The 26,673-nt window shown below is 36.9% G+C and overlaps 2 protein-coding genes and 1 long non-coding RNA gene across 5 annotated transcripts in view; 2 read left to right on the top strand and 1 right to left on the bottom strand.

Annotated features, from left to right (window-relative positions):
- SCAMP1 (secretory carrier membrane protein 1) overlaps positions 1-12,179 on the top strand; it is a 66,228-nt gene extending 54,049 nt beyond the window's left edge. The window contains 1 exon segment of the mRNA XM_014451414.2: positions 9,382-12,179. Coding sequence (XP_014306900.2) covers positions 9,382-9,546 — 165 coding nt within the window. The 3' untranslated portion in view covers positions 9,547-12,179.
- Positions 12,180-13,494: 1,315 nt separating this feature from the next.
- Positions 13,495-26,673, top strand: part of LOC106696207 — a 25,779-nt gene continuing 12,600 nt past the window's right edge. The window contains exons 1-2 of the long non-coding RNA XR_002828189.1: positions 13,495-15,136; positions 16,796-16,886. This is a non-coding gene — a long non-coding RNA (uncharacterized LOC106696207). The remainder of the gene's footprint in view (positions 15,137-16,795; positions 16,887-26,673) is intronic.
- Positions 19,428-26,673, bottom strand: part of LHFPL2 (LHFPL tetraspan subfamily member 2) — a 132,454-nt gene continuing 125,208 nt past the window's right edge. For all 3 annotated transcript variants that reach the window (XM_014451416.2, XM_023750467.1, XM_014451420.2), the window contains one exon: positions 19,428-23,544. In XM_014451416.2, coding sequence (XP_014306902.1) covers positions 23,288-23,544 — 257 coding nt within the window. In that variant the 3' untranslated portion in view covers positions 19,428-23,287. The remainder of the gene's footprint in view (positions 23,545-26,673) is intronic.

The following is a 26,673-nucleotide window of genomic DNA, read 5'->3' as shown; positions in this document are numbered from 1 at the left end:
AGGCATGCTTCTGTAACCGCTCAGGTTCATTACCTTCACCCATACTCTAAGCTCCATGGCAGCGGGACCTAGTCTGTGTGCTTTCAGGCTGTATTCCTCACATTTAGAACAGTGACTGGCAGTGATTGGCATGTGATAGGTATATATGTAGGTTGAATGAATGAGAATAACTGCTACTTTTATGGGGTTGGTGTGAGGATTGAATGAAATAATGAACGTAAATTGCATAGCACAGGGCCTCGATTAAAATTAATGTTCTTTTCTGGTCTTTTGACCTCTTTATCGTGTTATATTCAGGGTCTGGTCTGATGTGTAGTTTTGTTGAGTAGGTGCTTGTATCAGTCAGTGTTCCATCAGAGAAACAGAACAGAATAAAGCTATTTATTGAGATGAATTGGCTTATGTGGCTGTGGAGGTTGGCCAGATCAGTCTGAAACCCACAGATGGGCGGTCAGGAAGGGTTGTAAGCTCAAGCAGAAGCTGAAGCTCTAGTCCAAAGGTGGGATTTTTTTCTTTCTCAGAAAAACCTCAGTTCTGTTCATAAGGTATTTTAACTAATTGAATCAGGCCCACCCAGATCATTCAAGATATTCTCTTTTTCTCAGAGTGAACTGATTATAGATGATAACCATATATGCAAAATACCTTCACAGCAACACCTAGATTAGTGTTTGGTAACTGGAGAGTATAGTCTGACCATTATAACATCTCTTTGGACAATTTATTATTCCAAATATATCATAGGGGATGCTTTCTAAAACTAGAAATGTAATAAATTTAGAGTACAGTAGAGGGTTTTGTGGTATGTTGCAGATTCCATTCATTTGTTAAACAACCATTGAAGAGTATGTGTTAGTGTGCCATATGCTCAAGGAGTTCACATTGTGGTGTGGAAGAGAAACAAATGAATGGGTATCAAAATCCAATGATTTAGTGGCCATTGTGTGGCCAAATATAGGGAGCACACAGGAGGGACATCTAACTAAGTTTTGGAGATCTCTTTTAGTAGTGAGGTCTTTTTGTATTGCCTTGGGTGAGAGATCATGATGAACAGGAGTTACCTAAGTAAAGGATTAACGGGGAAGGAGAGGATAAGTAGGTACCAGGTAGCAGGGATACCATTTTCATATCTAGCTGCAGGGAATAGCATGGTATATACAGGGAATTAAAAGTAGCTGAGAATGGATGGGAAATAAGCTTGGTGCTTGAGTCCTGCAAGGAGAAAGTGAGCTGTTGGTGGTAGAGGAGAGGTAAAGATGAGGCTGAAAAAGTAAGTGTACTTTTATTCTGTAGGTCTTGTAAACTAGGAAACCTTGTTAAGAAATTTGGATCTTGCCCCAGCCAGCTTGGCTTGGTGGATAGAGCGCCGGCTTGCGGACTGAAGGGTCCCAGGTTTGATTCCGGTCAAGGGCACATGCCCGGGTTGTGGGCTCGATCCCCAGTAGGGCGCGTGCAGGAGGCAGCCAATCAATGATTCTCTTTCATCATTGATGTTTCTATCTCTCTCTCCCTCTTCCTTCCTCTCTGAAAACAATAAAAAAATAAAGTAAAAAAGTAATAATAATAAAAAGAAGAAATTTGGATCATCTCCAAAGAGTAGTGGTGAGCCATAGAAGAGGTTCAAAGAGGAGAGCAGTTGAATTGATCTGATTTGAACTTTAGAAAGACTATTCAGAAATAGATTTGGGATTTGTGGGGCACCAATGTGGTACTTAGAGAAATTAAGACTTGGAGATAAGCTAGGAAGCTGGTTACTACTAGAAAGTAATGATGGTAGCCTAAACTGAGAAAGTGGCAGTAAAGTAACCGTAGCACGGGGAAAATGAGCAGGTAGTGATTGATTTGACTTGGGCCTGGAAGTGGGGGATGAGGGAAGACTCAAGGATGACAACCCAGTCTTTTAGATGGTGGGTCATTCAGGAAGAGAGCATCAAGATGTTTTCAACTTTACACACAGAGAGCTTAAACTTCTAGAGGGGCCTTAAAGTGTAATTAATCACTTTGTAGGCTTTTGGATAATAAGTTGGGAGCAAAGGAAAGAGCTTTAGGCTGGATTTCTAGACTTGGGAAGTATTGACTTCTTGATGTAAATGGAACATAGAAGGTGAATATGAAGTGAGAAGAGGGTCTAGGGTAGAATACTCCCAGCAATTAAGAATCTACTGAGGGAAGAATGTGGAAGAAATTTTAACCAGCAGTGGTGGTGGTGGGGAATGTGTGGCATAGATGCTTAATAGAGTCAGAGTGTAGAGGAAGTGTGTATTTTGCAGCTGCTATGTAACTGACTGCTGTGTGCAGCACTCTAGTCTTTGACCTGCAATGTTTTTCCCCAGGTAACAATTCTTCAGGATCCAGTTGCATGAAAAGAAAGGTTTTAGAGCTGTGCTTGTTGTATTCCAGGCATTCAAAAGAAGTATGACTGCTTCTCAAATCAGTATATTGATATGGAAATTGTACAACATACTATATTTTGGTTGGCTTTTTTTCCCTGTTACTACATAATTAAAGAAGTTCCCAGTAATTTCTTTTTTTATATGTTTTCACTGTCTTTCAGTCTGTATAAGCTTTTAAACTTATCTGAATCTCATAGTCTTTATCTGTGAAAGAAGGAATTTAGATGAGATGATTTTGTGACGTACAGTCAATGGGGATAATATAAGCTGAAATGTGATTTGAGCTAGCTTTCATATTTGTAATGGCATAGATTTCTCTTACTTTGATAGAAATTGAGATCCGATAAAAGCACCTAATTTTTTTCTTTTTCACTTGCTCAAAACTGGCTGTTTTAAAAAAAAATAAAAAATTGGCATTATGTAGCCGTAGTTTATAACCACTAGGGGTCAGGCTCTTCATAAACCCTCTAAAAGTTATCTGTGCACACACTATTTTAACTCTAGAATTGTTATGTTTTATTTGGCTATTTTGTGTTTCCATCTCTAGCTAAACACATTCTGTGATATATGTTTATTTCTCTTACAGTGAATACAATTTTGAGAATTTTGTTGGCATTCTGATATCTTGTATAGTTGGAGTAGGTAATCATTGGTATGTAGAATTCCCAGTATGAACATTATGGTAACTTAACATTGTTTCCCTCGTAGCATCATCTTACAATCCAAATTTTAAAAAAATTGAAATGCAAGAATACCTGTCTCTTGTACCTCTTCATAAATGAGGGAATAGTTCAGCCTGTACCTTTCACAGATAGATTTCTTAAAATTTTCATTAGATTATTTCTAAATGATGTTTTGTTTTTTAAATATCTTCTTTCTATAGTAAATGATTAGAATTGAGTAATAGTTTGGGGTTAAGGCAGAGGTGTTATAAGTGGGTCAAATAATAAATGAATGAATCACAGGGGAATATGTATGAGGGGTATCCAAAATTTCCCCCTTTTTTAAATTTGTGTGAGAGCTAGAATAACTTAGTATGGAAGACATAAATAGATAATACATAATTCATATTCCTCTTGGGACCTAGTTTTGAATGATTATTTTTTCCATGAAACTAAAAATTGTGTATAGACTTTTGTGTCCACATTCATCAGGTAATTATTAGTAGTAATTTAGTAAATCAAGTATTTATAATGCTATACCTAACATATTTTTATTCAAATCTTTATATATATATTTTAACAGCTTCATTGAGGTATTTAAATATGCAGTTTACTCATTTAAAATGTATAGTTCAGTTGTTTTGAATATATTATTAATCTTTAAAGATTGTGGGGAAAAATATATAACATAAAATTTGCCATTTTAATCAGTTTTAAGTGTACAAGTCAGTGACATTAATTATATTCATAACATTGTGTAACCATTACCATTGTCTATTTCCAAAATTTTTTCATCACACCAAACAGAAACTCTGTAGCCATTTAGTAACTCCATTTCTCTAATCCTGGTAACTACTAATATACTTTCTGTATCAGTGAATTTGTCTATTCTAGATATTTCATATAAGTGGAATCATACAATATTTTCCTTTTGTGTTTGACTCATATCACTTAGCATAAAGTTTTCAAGGTTCAGCCATGTTGTAGTATGAATCAGAATTTCTTTGTTATGGCCGAATAATATTCCACTGTATGTACATGCTACATTGTGTTATTAATCTGTTGGTCACTTCGGTTGTTTCCTCCTTTTCGCTATTGTGAATAATGCTACGTGTGAATATTGGTGTACACATATCTGTTTGCGTTTCTGCTTTCAGTTTTTTTGGGTATATACCTAGGAATGGAGTTGCTTGGTGATCAACTTTTAGCTTTTTGAGGAACCACCAAATTATTGTCCATAGTGGCTGCATTATTTTGTATTACTACCAGCAAGGGTTCCAATTTCTCCACATCTTTGCCAACACTTGTTATATTCCATTTTTCTAATTATAGCCATCCTAGTAGGTATGAAGTAGTATGTTCACTTTTTAAAAAATTAACCTCTGAGGTAATTACAAACTAAGCATTTTACTTTGTAACACAGGTACGTATAGTCTACTAGAGCAGTATTGAATTTATTTGCTAACTTTTTAATAATGAAGATAATTTTAGGCCATTTGTTTAATTCCTAGCAGATAAAGAAACAAATACTTATTCAGGGGATCCTGCCACAATTTAAGTCTTTATTAAAGGGTGTAACAATAAATGGAAATGCTCTTCCCCTAAAGGAACTAAAAGCATGTGGATAAACCCTCCAAAAGAAGCAGCATAATTTGCATCCCTAAAAGATGTACTAAGTGTAGGAGGTACTCACAATAGGGAAAGCCACAGCTAGTTCACGCAGAAAGAGGACAGCAGTATTGGAGTTAGGCCCCAAAGGATGAGTGGGATTTCAATAGCATGAAACTAAAGTTGGTAATTCAAGAGGTTACAGAAGGGGGATATCTGACCTAGATCTATGGGCGAGAGGCTTTATAGAGGATTTCTTGGAAATGGTTGATTGAAAAAATTGGGCTTATGGATCCATAGTTTATTAAAAACTCAAAAATAAGAAAAATATTTCAAAAACTCATTTATTTGTATTTTCCCAGCTTTTATAAAAGTTAAAATAATTTTGGTAAAACAGGGGTCTTATATTAATAAAAGCATGAATTATTGAAATGGTGTTTTATAAGCTTTAATGAAAATATGTTTGGAAAATTTTGATTAAGTAAAGTACCATGGTTCTTTACTTTCCATCTAATTTTTTTTTTTTTGTCATACACCACCCCAGTGTACACTAAGATATTTTTGAAGATACATTAAGGAAGCAGCGTTCCCTTTTGGAATTGCATCTTGTTAGTGACCCATATGCAAATATTTAAAAATTAATTTTAAGTTTTATTAGTGCAACATATTTACATAATTATTTTATCCTGAGGAAAACTCCCAGAGACAGGGTAACAAATATTCTTGTTTTATGGAGGTTTTGAGTGGTGATAGTATGTGAGCTTTGTGCACTGAATACTTATGTAGTCTTTTCCCTCTAGGTGGCTCTCTGGGTCTATATAGATAGACTATTGAGAAAGTGTGCTAATCCTACCTTTATTTTGCCTCTGTGCTCTGTGGGGCTATGAATTTCATTTTAAGTGTTTAAACTATGAAGCCTGTGAATATATCACATCAGCTACTCAATACGAATTTGAAAAAGGAAATAACAAAGCAAATTCAAACAAATGTTTATTTATTACATGTCTATAAACTTGGGGGGACCTAGTGAACCTGTAATTACATTGCACTGTGACTGGGTCTAGTAAGTAAAGGTTTATTAGATTTCTACAATGTACTTCATTTACTAGAATCTAATCATATGTACTCACTATGAGATAATTTCTTAAACATAGGAATTGTAATTTATCTATATTCTTAATGTTCCATTAAAAATGTGATTTTGAAAGAGGAGTAGAAATAATCTATACTTAAAATAGTGCTATGTTACTAGAAGAAAGGACTTTTGGGGTTTACCAATATGTGTACTTGTCAGTCCTCTCCTTTTCTCAAAATCAGACAAAAGAAATCTGACACTTCAGAATCTATCACAGAAAATCAACTATGGAAGAAATAAAAACTTTAAAATTAAATTTAAGTATCTGGATATATAGAAAGTTCAAGTGTTTTGACAAGTATAATAGGTTTTATGTTGGTAAAGTTGGTTAGTTTTTCTAAGCTGCTACTTTATGATGTAGACAAATCTAATCATTCCAGTTGTTTTCTAAGGGAAGAAGTTAGGAGCTACAATTGCAACAGTTGTAAACAATACTCTAGTAGGCCCTAATATTATTATCTAGTAACTCACATCTTTTGAATTAAAGTTTTGGTAGATTTAGATGTTCAGTTTAAAACTATTTTTAAAAGATGGGCGTGGGATGTGGCCTGATCTATAAAAATATCAGTAAGCAAAGAAGTGACTGAATATACACTTTAGGTATAATTAACTTAAGTATCTTAGACTTAAGAACAAAGCCCTCATTCACTTAGAATATTCACTCCAGAAATATGGAGGCTATATCTAGTGAGCTGAGATTAAAGTCATGGGCATATTACTGCTCAGTTACCTCTATATATGGCAACTGGTAGAAGTGGGTATTTATATTAGAAATCTTAAAATTATCTTTGTATAATATTAAATTTTACAAATTTATCTGCAATCCATTTATTCCTCCCAATATTGTTCCTTCCAGGAACCTGTACATTCTTCTTTGGTAGTCTTAGGAATCTTTTTAACATAGTTATTTTTCAAGAAAAGGAGATTTTGCTTTGGGCATTAAAATACACACCTGGTTCTGCCATATTTATTATTAAATATCTCTTGAAGTATTTGATTCGTGGTTGAAGGTAGGAGTTATCCACATTGGAGGGGATTTGTTATTTTCGGAAGTCTTTTTGTTATCTTCTTGAGAAGTTCTTTTTGGGATTTATCCAGGTTTTCAAGAAACTGTTAAAATACTTTTTACGTGAAGACCTAGACTGGTCTAATAATCTATGGTTCTATGTTTGATATGGGATTCAGCTTTGTTCTCTTTTTCCTCTTCATTAGTGGAAATGGCATCTAATTCATGGCAGATGGAGCTTACAGTTGGAACAATAAATGGATCAAACTGATGCATTTTCTGTAAATCAGTAGACACTGAAATTTGACCTGTTTTAGGATGAACACTAGAAGGGCTTCTTAGGAACTGGTAGAAGTGAATACTTATATCAGAAATTACGTAGCTAACATTGATATCCAGCCATGGAAAACAGTACTGGAGCATGATCTCCCACTCAAGCCAGGCTCCACATTTGTCATATTTTATGTCATTTGGATATCTGGCTACTTTCTTCAGATGGTCCTTCAAATGCTCCCATTGCTGAAGTGAACTGTGATCCTTTTAGAACAGTGGTTCTCAACCTGTGGGTCGCGACCCCTTTGAGGGTCGAACGACCCTTTCACAGGGGTCACCTAAGACCATCGGAAAACACATATATAATTACATATTGTTTTTGTGATTAACCACTATGCTTTAATTATGTTCAGTTTGTAACAATGAAAATACATCCTGCATATCAGATATTTACATTACGATTCATAACAGTAGCAAAATTACAGTTATGAAGTAGCAACGAAAATAATTTTATGGTTGGGTCACAACATGAGGAACTGTATTTAAAGGGCCAGAAGGTTGAGAACTACTGGTCTAGAACATACCCAGAGACAGTGTTTAAATTCATAGTCCTCTTTCAGTGCTTGGTTGATGATGTGTATGGCCATTGTCATGAGGGTCCAGCACTTAGAATATATGTCTGCAGAACTACAACATCTCTTCACATCATCATAGTTTATGTCAATGTCAAATACCAGTTCGTTTTTTTGTGATCCTGGAAAGCTCTCAGCTTCACTGTATTATGTTTATTGAGTTTGTGGGAATATACTGTACCTATATCAATCTTGTATGGATTCAAGGTTGTTGAAGGATTGGTAGCGAAATGTAAATATCATCTTTTAGTGTGAATGAAAATTAACGGTGTTGAGAGTAATTCTCTTTATCACTCTGTCATAATTGAGCCAATGATAATATTAGGTGAAGAGAAAGAGCTCCTAAAGCTTAAGCAGCTTGGGAAGCTCAGCGGGGTCAGATGCCTCCATGGAACTCAGTACTCAGCCCCAGCAGGATAACCGGAAGAATTGGAACCACACTGGAGCCTCTACTTTGTGTTCTTCATGGACAGTTTCATTTGTCAGAATTGTAGCTACCATGTATATGCCAATGGTTTCCAAGTCCATGTCTCTAGCCCATTCTTCTCTTGAGCTCTAAACCAAATCATTACCTGAGTAGGTATTCAGTAAACATTTGTAAGAATATATGACTGTTTAGAACCTAACCAAGCCTCTCCCCCTCTCCCCCAAATCAGCCTATCCTCTCTATTCTTTTTGAAATGACTTCCTTGTATCCATACTTAACTTGAATGTCTTTGACTCATTCTACTTTTTTTCACTTGACATTTACTCTATAATTACGAGTTCCTATACAGGTTGGGGGAAAGGACTGACTTTGGTGCTCTGCCCCCATCCTCCAAACCTGCTTTGATTGCATTTCATTCAGGCTTCTAATTTAGATCTAATCACAGTGCAGTGTAATTACAGGTTTGATTTTCGGTCTCTTCCTCTCTCCTCCCCAAGTTTGTAGGCATATAATAAATATTTGTTCCAATTTGCTTTATTATTTCCTTTCTCAAGTTTGTATTAAATTGAGTGGCTGATGTTATATGTATTGATGTGCTTCATTGTTTATGCTAATAGAGTATTTTTGAACCTTACCCATGAAAAGAAATCCCAAGATTTGAGTGATAAATCAGTATGGACAGACAGTTCACAGAATTGTTTCTTTGTAAATCCTTTAAAACTTGACCATTCACAAAAGGTTAAATGTATACAGAGTGGACAGCAGAAGTATCTTTGAGGACATAAATAGTGCTTGGTACATTAAATGATAAAATTATATCAGAGGACTATAATATGGTCAGTGGTGTATATATAGCCAATATAGAAATAGGTAAGGTGTTATTTTCTTTGATTTGTCTAGGGTAGTAAATTAATATATTAAAGTCAGAATGTATCTTGTTATGTTAAACTATTTAATTAGGTACAACAGAAAACAAAGCTTTTTTCATTTGATTAAGTTCTTTAAATTATTTTTGGTTTGGTGTAGGCATAATTATTTTTTCTGGATTGGGGATTAAAAGGAAAATCTATGTTAAGAAAATATTTAAATACAATATTTTGTGTCAATGTGATGGCTGATGTTTTTGATCTTAGGAATCATGCCTAGAATCTACTCCTTTTTTCTGAGTCATGTTATAATTAATTAAAGAGCTATTGAAAGTGAATGTAATCACTTATCTTCTTCTGCTTTTTTGTGCCTATGTAGGTACATGGACTGTATCGCACAACAGGTGCTAGTTTTGAGAAGGCCCAACAAGAATTTGCATCAGGTGTGATGTCCAACAAAACTGTCCAGACCGCAGCTGCAAACGCAGCTTCGACTGCAGCAACTAGTGCAGCTCAGAATGCTTTCAAGGGTAACCAAATTTAGAGAATCTGCAAACAATACACTGTTACCTTTTGACTGTACTTTTTTCTCCACTTACTGTATTCTATAAATATTTTTATGTTTAGTACACACAGCATGTACATCTCCTATTTACTTGTTGCATGGGCAAAAACCAGAAAAACTTCCTTGTCTTATTATTTACCTAACAGTTTCTTAAGATTTTAGTGCCCCTTGCAGAAAAAAATATTACATGCTAAATAAATATTCTCCATATTTTGGGGGCGATGAATGTTCAGCAAATTATTTCAGTGACAAGACACTAAAATTAATATGGTACTTATGATTAAAAATGCACTTAGTAATAGCTGCAGTCATTCTTTCAAGAATCTTAGACTTAAGGATTACACATTGGAGCAGTAAATAGATGCTTCATTTCTTTTTTCTTATTTATATTGCAAGAAATAGACCATCAGAGACTTGTGGATTTTTAGATTGACTTGCTTTTTTTAGCAGTTTGTCACCAGTGAAGAGCCTGTGTGCATTTCGTAGTAGATAATGTAAATTTTATCTTTTTATTTTCTTTTTTAGAGTAGCTGATATTTTGATATCATTCTATGATCTTGCATGGGCACCAGGTTTTTTAAATTAAAATAATTAGTATTTTGGGTTCTGCACTGCTTATGGTTGTACAATTGGGGAGTCATTTGTAAAATTTTAAAAGTGATTTTCTGTAATAGTTTCTTTTAAATAAAAGTTTATTGGGGTGCAATATGAGAATATAGTATGTAGTGCATTATCCAAAAGAAAAGGTAGAAAATTGATGGAATAGAATGTACTGATGAGAATACCTTTTTTTTTTTGAATTTTCAGTATTCATATCATAGTAAAATATTACCGTATGAAACTTTGGTATATTCTGTGGCTACTCTTTTTAATTGAACTGAGATTATGTTTGGCAGCTCTTTTTGTGTGTGTGTGTAATTTTTAACAGAGGTATTAAAGTCTAGTCTTAACTCCTTGTCCATAAAGAACGTACAGTATTTAAGGGATTTTTTTTTAGTATCTCATCTTTAGTGGCATTAAATATTAAAAGACCCTGGCATTTTACATATAATTGAATTTCTAATCCATATCAGTCTTTCAAATTTTGAGACAGACTGAATATATTAAAATTTTTCAGTAATAGAAAAAAGAAAACACTTAATTTGCATCAAGCAAGAAAATATACAGTTGAATGCATTAATTATGAATATAATCACTTTAAAATTATTACTATGCAGCACAGGAATTCATTCTTATAGTATATTTGGGTTGAAAGTTTGAATCATCTTTAATACTGATTAAGAGATTCAATACATTTGTAAAGTCATGATATTGTGTTTTACAAGTAATTAGCTAATTTAAGATTACAGAATAATAGTGATTTATTCAACTTGATTTTAAGTAAGGATCATTTATTGGATTATATTATTTGATATTGCACATCCCTTAAAAAAATCAGATGGGCACAAATGGTTAAATCATTTTCATTTTCTCCCCAAATCTGAAGTTAAAATGAAGTCCATGCTGGGGCTGGATGGTGAGTTCTTACTATTTATGAAAGAAGCTTGGCATGATAGTGCTACTAGGTGACATAGATCCATCCCAGTGGTGTTTACAGATTTATTTGGGACTTTATTGAAGTAATATACTTGGAATGTATTTCTTTTATTTTAATGAAAATAGGCTTCAGAGTATGAATTTAAAGCTGTTTGTGAATATTTCTGATCAGCGATAATCTCCACCTACTTTCTCAACCAAATAAGCCAGTCAAGTTTTTCAGAATCTATAGTCTTATTGAAAATTTGTTCCATCAGTGTGCTCTATTGAGTGTGGATTTTACATATATTGAAAATGTTCACCACAAAATACAACAAGAACACCATGTCCATATCTCAAGCCCATTTTTTATTTTTCTTTAAAGTGCAAATGAAAGCTACATCATAGAGACTTTTGAAAAATGCTGAGATACTTTCCTTCAAGAACAGGAATACCTTTATCCTGTAGAACTCCCCATTGTTAAATAGCAAAGAATAATTACAACCAACAGTATCTTTTTGTGTAGATGGGGAAAATGTTGTTATAAATTCAGTTTTCTGGGTTAATACAAGCTTATGAGAGAATTGTTTCTTAAGAACATAAATGTGCATTAAAATGAGGGCAATGCTTACAGATTGATAAGGTGTAGGGATTTTAAATTCTTATATTTTCTATTAACAAAATCAGTAAATAGTCACATTTTCACCCAGCAAAAGATTGGCATTTGTTAGTGTTTTATGCTTCATATTAACATTACCCATTATCAGAATCATGAAATGGTTTTTTACAGTGTAAGCACCCATGTCATTTTTTAGTCTGCAATATTAAGTGGTGGCTGTTTTTATTTAAAACTGAAGTTGGAACACTGGAAAATCCTTCCTCAGTGACTTGTAATTTGGGACTTGGATTATTTATGTAGGGATGTTTGTATATTTTGTCAGTGAGTAATACTGCGCTGCCATCATGGTGACTGTCATGGTTCTATATAAATGCCCTCCATCTGTCCCTCTAATGTTGCATGTCTCCGGTGGTTTGGAAGTTTTGTATATTTATTGTATTAACACAGAGTGTTCTAAAATAAAATGCTGTTTAATGGATGTTTGTTTGTGTAATTTTAAATACTTCATTAGCATTTCAGAGGCAGAAATTATGCTGAGGGTTTAATGTATATAGAAATTCCACATTTGAATTTAAAAAATAATCTGTATAATTCTGTCATTTGCTAACAAAATAAACATATAAAAGATTAGTTAAAAACTCTCATCAACATAAAATGACAACTTTTCTGTTGCATTAGACCTTTATAGGTAGAGGGATATGAGCTTCACTCATAGTAAATATTTTGACCACTTTAAGGTCAATATACACAGACTGCCTAGAGATTTAAAATGGAAAAATGTGTTTTGTGGTTCAGATTTTTCCTAGTGGGTTAGACTAAGTGCCTGTGTATTAATAGGTCATTGATGTGAGTGAACTTGTGTTCTGTTTCCTAACCTCGCTATCTATTGCTGTTTTATGTATCAATGAAAATACCTGTTTGATTTTTTCACTGGTTATTTAAAGAGGATGTTAAATCATGTTCATGATGAATCTTATATTGAGAAATATGTGTTCAATTAAAATAGGAACAGCATTTTCAATTTTCTGGGTTTACCTAAAAAATGAGTTTGAATTGTCATTGGATATATCTCCTTCTATAAATCATGTTGTGATAATGTATAGTTGCATTTTTGAGGGAATTTATGTTAAATTTATTAGTTGTTTCTGTAAATTATTTGTAGTAGCATAATGTTTTTATCTTTTTCTGAAAACACTGAAATTAGCATTTAATTTTATCTTTCTTGGTAAAAATGTATGTTTAGACTGTTACTATATAGAACTTACCATTTTATCCATATTTCCCCATTAGAATTACCATGGCTGTCACACACCATTTCACTGTATCTCCTTCCATTTTTTCCTTAAGGAATATGTTTAGAGGAATCTGTTGATTTCCTGTGATTAAGACCTTTAGGAGTGAAATAAAAGTGGCTAATAAATTAATGATGGTTAAAAATAAAAAAATACCTATTTGATGCCCTAACTGGTTTGGCTCAGTGGATAGAGTGTCAGCCAGCGGACTGAAAGGTCCCAGGTTCGATTCTGGTCAAGGGCATGTACCTTGGTTGTGGGCACATCCCCAGTAGGAGGTGTACAGGAGGCAGCTGATCGATGTTTTTAGCTCTCTATCCCTCTCTCTTCCTCTCTGTAAAAAATCAATAAAATATATTTTTAAAAAATACCTTATTTGATAAATTTTGAAGTACCATACTATAAATTTATTTAGAATAATATGTTTTAAAACAGAGTTGTTTTAAGTGCTTGTTTATTAAACTAAAAAGTTGTATCTCGATGGTTAAATATTATGGAAAGTGAAGTATTTCCATTAGAGATTAGGTTATTGATTGGTATTTTTAAACCTATTTTATGGCTTTATCACAGTATATAGAGAGCAAGGAAGAAATCTATCAAAATTTACTAAGCCAGGCATTGCCACTGTTCTGTCCTAGATACTAGTAGGTACAGTATCTTTCATTGAAAGATTCTAGGAAAATAGGGAAAGACTTTTCTCTTGTGTTCCTACCATTCCTGAGGGTTCCATATTTACCATTTAACCTTGTGATTTTGGTAGGACAAAACTTACAAACTGTAGAATTTTCATTGGCACTGTTAATGTTTTCAAATGGCAAGGGACGTGGGAGCCACCATGTAGCAATGCAGTGAGTGTTAAATTTTATGTTTATCTAAATCTTGATTTGTTGTTTGGCTCATATCTTTCTGGGCTTGGCATGGCTGATGTAACTAAAACCATCTTGCCACTAAAACCCATTTTATCTTTTCTCTAATGGGGACAGAAAATAGTTAAGTCTCTTCTACCTAGTAATATTTCACATACGTTATGTATTATCTTCTTTTCATTTAAACAGTCCTAATTTATAAAATAATAGTATGCAAATTTTATTTTTTTAACATTTAGATATAATCCCACAATTCTCCATAACTTTAAAAATATTTTGTGGGTCAGTGATTCTCAAGATAAATCATGGTTGTGGTAGTTGTTACTATTGGCAATTTGTACGATTCTTCTGGTGTTTTGGGGCTAGGAAAAAAATTGCCCCAAATCACTGTGTTTTATCTGGTGGTCAGGGTGATTCCTACAATGTTATAGTCACCTCCATGAAAACTGAGCACACTGGGCATACACATTTCTCAAACTCATTTTTTTCTAGTATGAAAGTAATATATGTTGAACAATTGAGAAATATGGAAAATGATAAATGAGAAAAATAATTTTTCATTTAGTAATAGCACTGCCAATATTTTATTGGATTTTTCCCATTTTTTTTCTATGCATACATAGTTTATGGAGTGAAGGGATATAGCAATGTTTAACTTTTTGAATTCATAAAATTAATACACTTCAGTCTAAATTATAGGAAATATTGGTAAGCAAAAGAAGGTAAAACTGCTCATAATTTTATACCCATAAGTAACTACTATTAATATTTGGTTTATGTCTTTCTATTTATTTTCTCAGAAGACAACTTTTTCCCTAAAATCAAAAAATAAGATTTCCCTCTATATTGTCATAGATCCTTTTAGGGTTGCTTATCGAGCTCTCACATGCCCATTTCTTTGGGGCCCCTGAACACTACATTGGTACTGGATGTCATCTAGCCATGGTGGACCCATGCTTGGCTCATTACATTTTTTTCCTGGGTAGATGTGTCCAGAACTATACTGTTTTAGTGGCAAGATGGTTTTAGCTGTACCATATTCTTCCATGAGGAAGGAGTCATCATCAAGCTGAAGAATGAAGCAGACATCAAGGACAAGTGGGATGGAAGGACATAGGAAAAAACCTTGATAGCTTTGCATTTCCTGTATGGGGCCTGACTGCTCACCCATATTTCGTCCCATTAATCCCAGTAATATTTTTATTCTGTTTTCTCCCTGAGCTACTTTGAGTTGGTTTCCTGTTACTTTGAACTGGAGAATTTTAACAAACACAAAGGTTTGTAATCTTTTTGCAATTATGATGTAAATAATATGTTGAACTTTATTTCACACTAGAGTCCCGGTGCACGGATTCATGCACTGGTGGGGGCGTGGCCTGTGGGGATCAGCCGCTGTGGGAGCGCCGCTCATCCTTGTCAGCCAAGTGGCTGTGGACCCACCCTCTGAGCGGCTGCTCCCTGGTCCGGCATCTTCCATGGAGCCGGAGCACTCACCTCTCCAGGGGACCCGGTCGGGGCTGGGTCCAAGGACAGTAGCACTGAGAGGTGGTGGGGTAGGCCTCAGTCCCACAGCGGCCACGAACCTGCCTTCCAGCCTCCCAGGTCATCTCTGCAAGCCCAGCAGTGGTGCTGCGCAGCCTGCAGGTGTCTGGAGGAAGTGGCAGGGGTGAGGAGGCGATGATTGCAACCCGAGTTTCTGCCTGTTGGCCCGGGGTTTGCAACGGGAGAAGCTGCTCATTCTGGTCAGCTGAGCGGTGCTCCCACTGTGGTAGTGCACAGACCACCGGGGGGCAGCTCCTGCATTAAGTGTCTTCCTCCTGGTGGACAGTGCGCGTCATAGCTATTAGTCAACCGGTCGTTCTGGTCGTTCCGCCTTTGGGTCGTTGGGCTTTTATTATAGAGGATAGGATTGCTGAATGCATTTCTATAACATTTAATAGCTGTGCGGCTAGCTACCTTTATATACATGTATCATAAACTATTTTTGAAGTACTGTTATTCCTTCAGGTTCTGTTTTTTTATTATAAATAATTTATCAAGGAATATATTGTAGCTAAATCTGGGGACCCAGGCTTTTTTTCTTAGGACAGATTGCTGGGTCAAAGCATAGGTTCACTTTTTTGAGACCTTTGATGTGCATTGCCAAATTGCTCTCCAGAAAATTGTATCAATTTATATCTCCATCAGCAGTGTACGAAAGGACCTCTTTATCCACACTCTACCAATATTGGATGTCCCTTTTCAAAAAGTCTTCCCTTTTGTAGGTTTTGACAGATAATCAGGTGGTTTATTTTCTGAGCATTCTGGTTTCCCATAGATGGACTCGTGCAATACTACCTGTTTGTTTTTTCTTGGTTTTGATAACTAGGAGTGACCAGGTAGCCTACATCCACAGTGAAATCTTCTACTTCCTGAAGCTCGAAGCTAAAGATGATTAGTACAAGCTGGAAAAAGAAAAGGCGGCCTTAGGCAGCCAGCCATTGAGCCTCTCTAAGTAAAATTAGATTGGTTTTAACACCAGGTGATGTTAATCTTCACAATTTTTTTAGAACTCTTAATTTTTGAGATCAATTCTAAATGATATTCTGTCTGGACAGACAGAAGATTTTCTTAATTTACTTCTAATAACTTTTACTCATTGTGGGCATACTGTATACCAGAGACTATACTAAATGCTTTACTTATGGTATTTACTCCTCACACCAAACCTATGATGTGATTTCTATTATTGACCCAATTTTTATAGAGTAGGAAATTATTCTGATCACCCAGTGAGAGAACAGAATGCCTGTCTCTTCTGGGAGAGGCAGCTAGAACCATGTCCCCTGACTCCTGCCAAGTGTGAGGCTGCTGCCGCCATGTGGTGCCACCTCTCTCCAAGACCCTGTTTCTTTTCCATCCTTCCACATTTCCAGTAATTCATATCCATCTTTTAGGGACAGTGGATCCTAGGGGAAAAAATCAACCAAGAAAAAATTACAGCATATATTTCTGATATCTCCAGACCAAAGCCTACCTCCATAACATGTGAGTACCTGCTGCCTGCTCTTCAGCAGTATTAACTGACTAAAATGTCTTTTGCTTCTGTATGTGTGTTTGGAGAAACTTTAATTGAAGACAAATCCCTAATTATTAGTTTAACTCTGAAGAAAATATGCCTTTTATGTAATTATAACAGCTGCTTATCCTGGATAAGAGATTATAAGAAAATAACAAAAACTTGTCAAACTGTCATTTGTTTTACTACTGTCATATACCCAATGGATTTTTAGTGACTGTTTTGAGGATTGAGTAAATTGAGACACATGGTCCATCTTCAGAAGTATGAAAAATGACTAGGTTTTTCTCTGAAACGGGAAGAAAGAGCAGTGTTTTCATCAGTTGTCATCCTTTGGTGTGGCCTTTTTTGAATTATAATTGGAAATTATTTTAGCAGTTTACTACACAGAGATGTTGGCATCCTAAGGGTTTTGTATGGGCCTGCTTTTCATCCTAAATATTCCAGGTAGAAGGAAATGACAGCTGTTTGAGAATGTAGACTTTGGTGTCAAACCTGTATTTGAGCCTTGACTTTGCCACTTACTGGCTTTTTTTTACCTGGGACAAATTACTTAATTTCAGTTAAGTTACTTAGTGACAGTTAATTTATCTATAAAATGAGGATAATAGTTTCTATTCATCGGGTTTTGATGGATAAATGAATTATATGAAGTGCTTAGCACAGTACTTGCACATAGAATGTGCACAATAATTAAAAACTCTTGCTGTCTGCCCATGTGTATTGATGGCTCCCAATTCTCTTATCTCCAACGTGGTCTTCTCTCCAAAGTATGTTCCTAGCTGCACACGGGACTTCTCCATTGGCAGCCTAAGCTGGACCTTCCCACCTTCCCTGTCTCTGTTTCTCTTGGATTCCTGATCTTGGTGGTGGCATCACTTTCCTTCCTGTGCCCAAACGAAATACCTGGGAGACATGTTGGACTCTTTCCTTTTCTCCCTTTACCCCTTCTAGTCAGTCACCTGACTATCCATTCTTTCCTCCTAACATTTACCTAATGAATCTCATTATCTTTGCTGACACTTGCCTTAATTCAGGCTTTATTCTCTTGAGAATACATTATAGTGGTTTTCCCCAAACAGGCAGTTGGTGGATTGCTTGCCTTCAGGTGTTAGACTTTTGAGGCTATTTGACTACAAAAAGCCAAAGAGCTGTTAACATCTAATTTTTGATTGATTTTTCTTTTCCTATGTGGTTTTGCTACTTCCTCTTATTTATTTATGTTTTTATCTATATCCTGTGTCCCTAAGCAGAGTGAACAGTTCATGTCTTAAAGATTTATCTTGCAGAACTCTTCAGGGTGAGGAGGAAGCTGCAAGGAAGAAGATAGTGGTAGGGACAGCAGTAGGATGGTCCCAAACACATGACTATGACTAAGCAGCTGATAGGGGTTATGAAATAAAGACAATTATTGGTTCTTGCTGATTTAAAGAGTAGGCAAAAGTTTTCTTTGATGATCTTATTCTTTAGTGTTTGAGTTGAAAAAGGTACTGAATTATTGGAAACTATTGAAATGACCCACTTAAAGGAAATGTCAGGCATAGTCAAGACTGTGCTTAGGTGGCTTTATGTAAAGCAAAGACTTTAAGGAGAACTAGGAGTAAGTTGAATATGTTCCGGAAGGGCAGTCATGGCAAGTTCATCCAGCAGCAAAATTGCTAAGTAAAAACTAAGGATGAGCGGGAAGCACATGCGAGGGTCCCCAGCCTCTGCTGAAATTTAAAGTCAGAGTCCTTTCTTTTGTGGATTAACTCTTCAGAATGATGTAATAACAGCTGAAAAAGTAACTTGAAATTTCCAATTTTGCACAGGTAATTTAGATTACAATTTGAAAAAATTTTTCTTTAGTGATTTGGATAATTTGGTCAGCTTTTAATTTTGGTTTCTATTAGAAACCTGGAAGTTGTCAGGTATGTTTGGAAACCAAAGCATAAATGTAGTTTCAGGTGTCACAGGCCTTAGATCAGGAGAATAACCATTTTTGTTTATTCTATCAAGTGAGTGCTTCATGAGATATAGAGTTGAGTAAGAGTTTATGAAAAGGGTTGTTGGTGTCATCTTTGAGAATTCAGCTTCTGGATGAGGCTCTTTATGGGCAGGTTACTTTCAGGAAATGTGGATATGGAACTGCTCCATGTTTGGCTTTTAATTTTGGTGTTTTTGTTGGAATAGGAGAGTGTGACCTTCAGTAGACCTTTTTCTTTGTCATTATTATACATATTTTTTTTTGTAAAGCCTTGAGTGCTTTGGAGCATTTTCATAATTCTTAGTTTTACTTTAAAATTAAGACATTTGTATAGTATTTGAGAGGGTTTTTCCCCCTCTTAATGACATTGATGCTTCTCTGAGGAATAAATATATACAGTACCTATTTTGAAGTTAAAGCTAACCTAAGGTAGGTATATATATCTGTTACTAATGAATGGAATAGTTGAAATACCTGAATATCTTTTTTCCTGATCAAATTATATACATCATAATTGAAAGAAATAGACTTAAAAGAATCAAAATGAGTTTGCAAAATCTGGTTTAATTCAGATCTGGGGAAAGGAAGGGAGCAACATGTTGTGAAAATACATATGCACAGGAACCTAATCAATGCTAGACAAACAATGTATTAGTTTACAATATAATAGAATAACCACAAATTTGAAGGCTCAAATCGAGTCCATCAGCGGTAAATACAATTTCATATTTGGCTCAAGTGGCTGTTGAATTATCAAGTGGTGCTGAGTTCCTCCAAAGCACCTAATGACTCCCCCCAGACTTGGAAGGAGTTTCACCACAGTCTCAGAAGAAATCCCAGTCGTGCCTGTAACGCTTTTGGCCCTTGGGAGTCATTGCTGCCCAAATACAAATGCAGGCCAGGGATTTCCAGTGGCCACGTGTTATTGCACAGAGAAGTCTGTTCTAGGCCAGACTCTTATGGCTAAGAAGGTGTGAGATCAGCCCTTAAATAGTGGTCTAGCATTAACATGGTCTATCAAAGCATGTTAAGAAATAGCTCCTTAGTGATTATGTACCAGCTACTAGTTATCACACTAACAGAAAAGGCAAAAGGGCAGCTTCACATTTCACATGAAAGACTAGCATTAACTGGGCCTGCTTGCCAGCTTAACGTTCACATAAATCTAGTGATTATTTTAATTTAGACCCAGAAAAAATGATTTCATACCAGTCTTTTCTTCACATAGGTTTGTGTAGCATTAAAATCATTATGGGTTAAATACTAGGCCATAAAGGCAAAACTGTTTAACTCTCCTTTGCCAAAACAGAAACAAGCCCTGTTCTGACGCCTGTCCAGTTTCCAAAAAACAAAACATACATACACCTTTGTTATTGCACATCTTTCACACAGACTTGTGTATGTATAATATATATATATTTTAAATATGCTACACATAAAAAAAGACTATGGCACTTTACAGAATACGTGTTTTAACAAAGATCATTACACCACAGATGTTTGAAAACTATACAAAAACCCTTACACAATTAATGTAACATTGTTGAATTAGCACACAGGTTTAAAGAATCCACAGAGTCCAAAACAAGTATTTCTGCCTTTTTGGAGTCCATTGAGAAGCCCAGCCATCACAAACTTTAAGCACAAATGCAGGCAAAAATAAATAGGACTTTTCTGGTAGTTGTAATGGTGCAGGTATATTAGATTTTTAGACTGAGGTCATTAGGGGATAGAAATTAGAAAAATAGGTGTGGGTCAATCAGTCTAATTATTTTGTACACATTTATTTCAACATATTCCTCATATTTAGTGTGTGTGTTTTTTTTTTTTTTAAATCAGCTATGCAGTTTTGGTCTAGATTTGCATGATTTTGGATGTTCCATTCCTTCCAACCAAAGCTTGGCTAGTGAACTGAAGGTTTAAAAGGCCCAACATTACCGCTTACTAGGTCAGTGTTTGAGTAGTTTCAGTGGTTTGGGGTTTTGTGTGTGCATGTGCTTTTTGTCTTCTGTAGCATTGAGAATAATGAAGTAGACACTGTCAAGTGACTTTTATTATCAAGGTGATCTAGGGATACACTGCCACCTTAACCAAGGAGCAGCTGGGCAGTAGGGATGAGGGACTTGCTCAAAGGATCCTCTGGGCTATGACAACTTGTCTGTAAGGAGAGTGAGAATGTAAAATTTGTGTTAGAAAACGGGTTCTTTATCTTATACCAAAAAAAAGTAGAGTGAATCTTCTGATGATACATTTAAGAAAAATTGGTGTTTTTATCAAAATTATTTGCCTGATGAAGCGAATTTCTTTTTTTAAATGAAAATTATTGCCAGGGCTTGCTGGCATCGGGACTTGGTTAGAGCATATAAACACTCCATCAGGTACAGGAGCCAAATCCAGTGGCTGCCATAACCTATTTCTGTGTGGTGTCAGAGATAGATTAATGTTTCCTGAACCCTTCCCTAGGCTGTTATGAGGCTATGGATTTACCCCTTCTCTTGTTAAGGAAAGTCATAAGATTTACATTTTGCTTATTCTGAACTTTGGACTAAGAGTGATGAGCTCATTAAGGCCTGGTTCCACACCCTTTCTTCTCCTGCCCTTAACTCTTAATCTATAAGAAAAGATGGTTTCTGGTATAGGCCAAAAACCAGAATAGAATGAGACTTTAGTTGTTCCATCCCATCGACACATAAAGGAATTAGTTTTTCTGCACTAGGCATGGTTATAAAATCTGAATCAGGGTTCTATGTCTGGTGGCACTTAGTACATAATACCTTGCCCAAACAATGTATGTAATTATTTGTTAAATTTTCAAAATGAAGCAAGCCCTCAAGTGAGCAGATTCATAAACCAAAAGAGACCTAATCCTTCCAGAAATCTGGCAGGTCCATCCCACTTGCTTAAGTTGTTATAGAGTGTTTCTGTATCATTCTTCAATTCTGATCTTAGGATAATATCAGACTAGGTTCTTTCTGGCCACTTTGATCATTTCAAAGTAAATATGAGGTGATGGCTAATACAATTTTCCTGAATCAATGATATTATTAATTTATAGAAACTAGATTAAAAGCACCCAAAACTTTTTTAATAGTGGTAGTTGATTCTTTTTGTAAACAGGTACAGGCAGGTGCTATAAGTTTGGTCTAGCTCTCTTATTTTGCATTAAATTTCTACTCTGTTTTCCTGGGAATGAAGCCTTTGATGCAGCTCAGCATTTGCAACAATTTAATGTTATTTTAGTCTGCTTTCAGGATCAACCAGTAACTAAAAAAACTTAAGTCCCATGATTAGCTCTTTTTTTAACCCTTTTCGGTTCAACATGGAGGCTGACTCGACAGACCAGGCGCTAGGAGCAGGTCCAACGTCGAGGCTGAGATCGACACTGCAAACCGATTCAACATTCAATCCCGTCAATTAATTTGGACCAGACTGTTTGAATTCCAAAAATAAAATTGGACCGCAAAGGGTTAATGCACAGAATGGCATTTTGCTGCTGTTGGGGTTGAAAATATAGCTGACTACAGCATGGTTACCAAACAGTGGGAAAAGGTCTCCCCATAAGTGCTGAGGTTCTGGCAGTTTCTCCCAGTGAATATCTGAATGAGCCACATCTGGTTTGGAGACCTCTGTCCTGGAATGAGGAAACTGAGGTTTCCTTTGGCAGTCAGTGCAATCCCAAGCCTAGGAGAAAAACATGTGATCTCTGGTGGAAGAGGAGGCTGGGCCAGTACTGGCACTAGCTTGGCTGCTGGGAAGTGGAATGCATTTGTCTCCACTAGCAGGATTTTTTAATTCTCATAATCTTATAGGCCCTTATATTTTGCTTTAATCTTGGAGTGACAGTTCAATTGATTCACCTGACCCTGGAATTTAGCTTCCAATAAGTTCCACAACAGAATTCCACAGTCCCTGCTTGATCCCATTGGTGAGCTAAGAAAGAGATCGTGTCTTGCTATGATGCCTTTTAGCACACATCCCACTCCGAGTAAGTGTGTAGTCTTCAACTGAGACACTTGAAAGAACCAGGAGGAAACAAAAACCCCACACCTCTGAATAGCCAGCAGATCTGGCTAACAGTCTCTTCTGGTTACCAGAGAAATGCTGCTTTCATGGTTGAGATCATTCTCCTTCACTGCGCCTTGGGGGTGATGCTGTCTGACACATGTCAGGGTTTATGTACTGTTTTCATGTTCCATCTCTTACAATTTGCACTGCGGCCCTCATGTGCAGTCACTTTGCTTGGCTGGATGTTGCTTCTCATTGGTCCTGTTAAGGCTCAGGGCTGTGGAATGTGGATTTGGTAGGTAAAGGCTAGTTCTTCACTTGACTCAGATGATGAAAACAGAGGTGAACTGTTTCACAAGGATAAACAAGGAAGAAAATGGTATAAATGTCTCTTCCAAATTAAAGGAGGCAGATGAGGTTTTTCCCCTCTTCAATCTCTTCCTGTACTTTGTCACTGGAGGTTGCAATTTCTGCTTGTGCGGAGAAGATGGCACAGATGAAGGTGAGGACCATCCCACCGATGGCAGTATAAAAGGCCCAGCCCAAGGAGCAGTCTCCAGGTTTGTAGGCCGATGCATAGTGTCCACAGTAGGCAACGGCCTTCTGGCAGCCCCAGCCAGCAGGGTAGAGTATCAAGCCGAGGATAAGGAACAGGCCTGCAGGGCAGAAGAGAAAAGAGGTGACAACCCCATGGCTCCACAGATTTGTTGTCATTGTTACTTGATCTACCTTCTTTGGGCTATGGCATCCTTTCTGCAATAGCAAGTGTTAGGGGCTGTTTTATACAACTAATCTGGCCTGATCAAGAACTATTACCACTTTATCAGAAATATTTCTAGCCTCTTCTGTACATGGTTGAATGTACACCCACTAATCATTTCCCTTCCAGGAAAGCAAATGAACTGTTTCTTCTCACAGGGCTCTTATTGAGGTGAGAATTTCCCTTGGTCTAAGGCAGAAATCAGCAAACTTAGGCCAAGTAACTGTGGCCTTGTTTTTGTAAACAAAGTTTTATTGGAACAGAGCTCTGCCCATTCATTTATGGATTGCCTAGGGCTGCTTTTGTGCTGGAACAGCAGAGTGAGCAATTGCTACAGACCCTATGGCCTGCCAAATTGAAAATATTTAATAAGGTTACAAAGACCTGATTTTTAAATACCAAGGAGTTCTATCCTTATAAACTAATCTTGGCTCAGTTTTCTTTTCCTACCTTTACTAAAATTTTCTGGGTTTATCATACCAAAGCTTCCAAGTTACTTAAAGCAACTTCCCCACAGAAAGAACATGACTGAATCTGTGGTAATATTAGGTGTGAAGGAAGATGAGGGACAGTGTTTAAAACCACAGGTCACAATTTCATAGAGCTGTCTTCATCCTGTGATAGTATCTTCTCACCAACCATGGCAGTTCACTACCTCCCAAATTAATCCCAATGTTCTGGTCCAGTGGTCGGCAAATGGTGGCTCGAGAGCCACATGCGGCTCTTTGGCCCCTTGAGTGTGGCTCTTCCACAAAATACCACGTGCGGGCGCGCATGTACAGTGCGATTGAAACTTCGTGGCCCATGCGCGTTAGTCGGTATTTTGTGGAAGAGCCACACTCAAGGGGCCAAAGAGCTGCAGTTGGCCGACCACTGGTCTAGTGTGAGCTAGAACACAAATCAGCAAGATAATGAACACAGCAAAGACGCACTAAATTGAGATGGTCAGTTAGTTAAGAGCTCAAAATTGGGATTAAGATAGAGGTTTGAATTCAGCTCTGACATTTATAAACTGGTTGACCCTAGAAAATCTTAACCTAAGTATGATTCCTCACCTGTAAAATGGGCTAATGTTTAATTCCTAAGGTGGTTGTGAGTATTGAAGTATGTAGAGAGTACTTTCTACACCCATAACAATAACAGCAGTAACAACAGAACTGGAACACAGACTAGTACCTGACAACAGGATATAGTTTTTGCAGACCCCTTCTATACATAGCACAGTTTAAAGCAGTGGTTCTCAACCTTGCTAATGCCTCAACCCTTTAATACAGTTCCTCATGTTGTGGTGACCCCCAATTTCATTGTTACAAATTGAACATAATTAAAGCATAGTGATTAATCACAAAAAGAATATGTAATTATATATGTGTTTTCCGATGGTCTTAGGCGACCCCTGTGAGTCGTTCGACCCCCAAAGGGGTCGCGACCCACAGGTTGAGAACCGCTGGTTTAAAGTGTCCCAGTTATGAGTAAGTGGGTCAGCTTATTTTTTAGGGTATATTTTGAAAGGTGTAATGATTTGGGGAGAGGGGAGAACCCAGACTACAATTTAGTCCCCTTGAAAGACTAAACCATTCTCATCTGAACAGATCTTACTTAGCTGGGAGATCCAAAAATTACTGAGCTAATTTTTTTATGTTCCCAAAGCCTGTGAAGAATCCTAATTAATCCCCACCTTGTTCCCAAGCAAGGTACCTGGAACCTTGTACTTTCTCCCTCAGGTCCTAAGTTACCACACTGGGACTTAGATTCAGAGGTGCTCTCTGGCATGCAGGCCCCGGGCAAGGAAGTGTGAACTGCAAGGAAGCGTGAACTGCTCTGCCTTATAAAGACCAGTGTGTTCGTATTTTAATCGTGGCTCCAATTAAATATTACACATGTTGTTAGTATTACATGGCTTAAACAAGCCCAGTAAGCAAAATTAATGCATTTTAATATGATAGGGACAGAAGACAGAAAGCATGGAGTTTGTTGTCACATAGCAGCTCTGCTACCCTGTGCCAGGCTCACAAAATACCTTAATTTGGTTGTCTCAGATCCTTCGGGGAAGTAGGCAGACTTAAAATAATGAGTACAGCCAGGAACATTCACTCTAGTTCTTCCTGGCTCTCTTAGGTGCTTCCTTTTATGATAGCTCAGCTAAAGTTCCCAAAATTGTTTAGGCCACCTGAAATTGTTTAGGCTACTGGCCAAATGTGAATGACAACAGGGAGACATCATATAAGGGTGCCATGCTTATGAGTTATGCAAAAGCCTCAGCTTGAATATTTATAAGCCCACAGGGCATTCCACATGGGAGAGTAATAAATAGTGGACTGTGGTATGTCTCCAAGTCTTAGTGGCTGTGATGTGTGCCGAAACCACACGCTCTCAACCTGGGCAGCCAGCCTAGACAAACACAGTGCCTTATCCAAATTCTCCACGGGGCAGAGAAGTTGCTGCTGTCTACCCTACCCTGGTTGCTGACCTCTGCTCCCAGCATTCATCAGAGTTGTCATTAGCATGGTTGATGCCATGAAAATGCAAGCCCTAGGTCAAGGGAAAGAAAAGAGGGCCTACGGGTAAGCAAAAAATGAAAGTCACCTTGATCATCAGTCTGGGTGTTTAGAAAAAGGCCCTTCTAGCAGAGGAATTCCAGACAGTTTAGTGACTCAGGTGGACCTTTCAGCTGACTGCCACACTGCTCTTGGGGCCCAGCACAGCTCTGAGCAGCTGTTCTGGTCCTAATAAGCATCCCTTAATGAAGCACAAACATCATCTGAACATAATCCTTTGCTAACTAGTAAAATTACAGAGAAAAAGCCCATTAAGTTTTCCCATCTCTCAGAGTAAAGTCCAGCCCCCTCTCCCTGGCCTTCAGGCCCCATGTGATCCAACTCCTTACTACCTGTCTAAACTCACCTCTGCCTTTTACACCCTTGTTCTCTGCTCTGGCCACCTGGCTCTTCCTTGGACACACCAGGCATACTCCGGCCTTTGTACTTGCTATTCCTCTCACCTGTTGTGCCCTTCTACCAGGTAT

Source organism: Myotis lucifugus, unplaced genomic scaffold (assembly GCF_000147115.1).
Source record: "Myotis lucifugus unplaced genomic scaffold, Myoluc2.0 scaffold_0, whole genome shotgun sequence".
Taxonomy (NCBI): domain Eukaryota; kingdom Metazoa; phylum Chordata; class Mammalia; order Chiroptera; family Vespertilionidae; genus Myotis; species Myotis lucifugus.
This window is presented reverse-complemented; position numbering and strand designations above follow the sequence as displayed.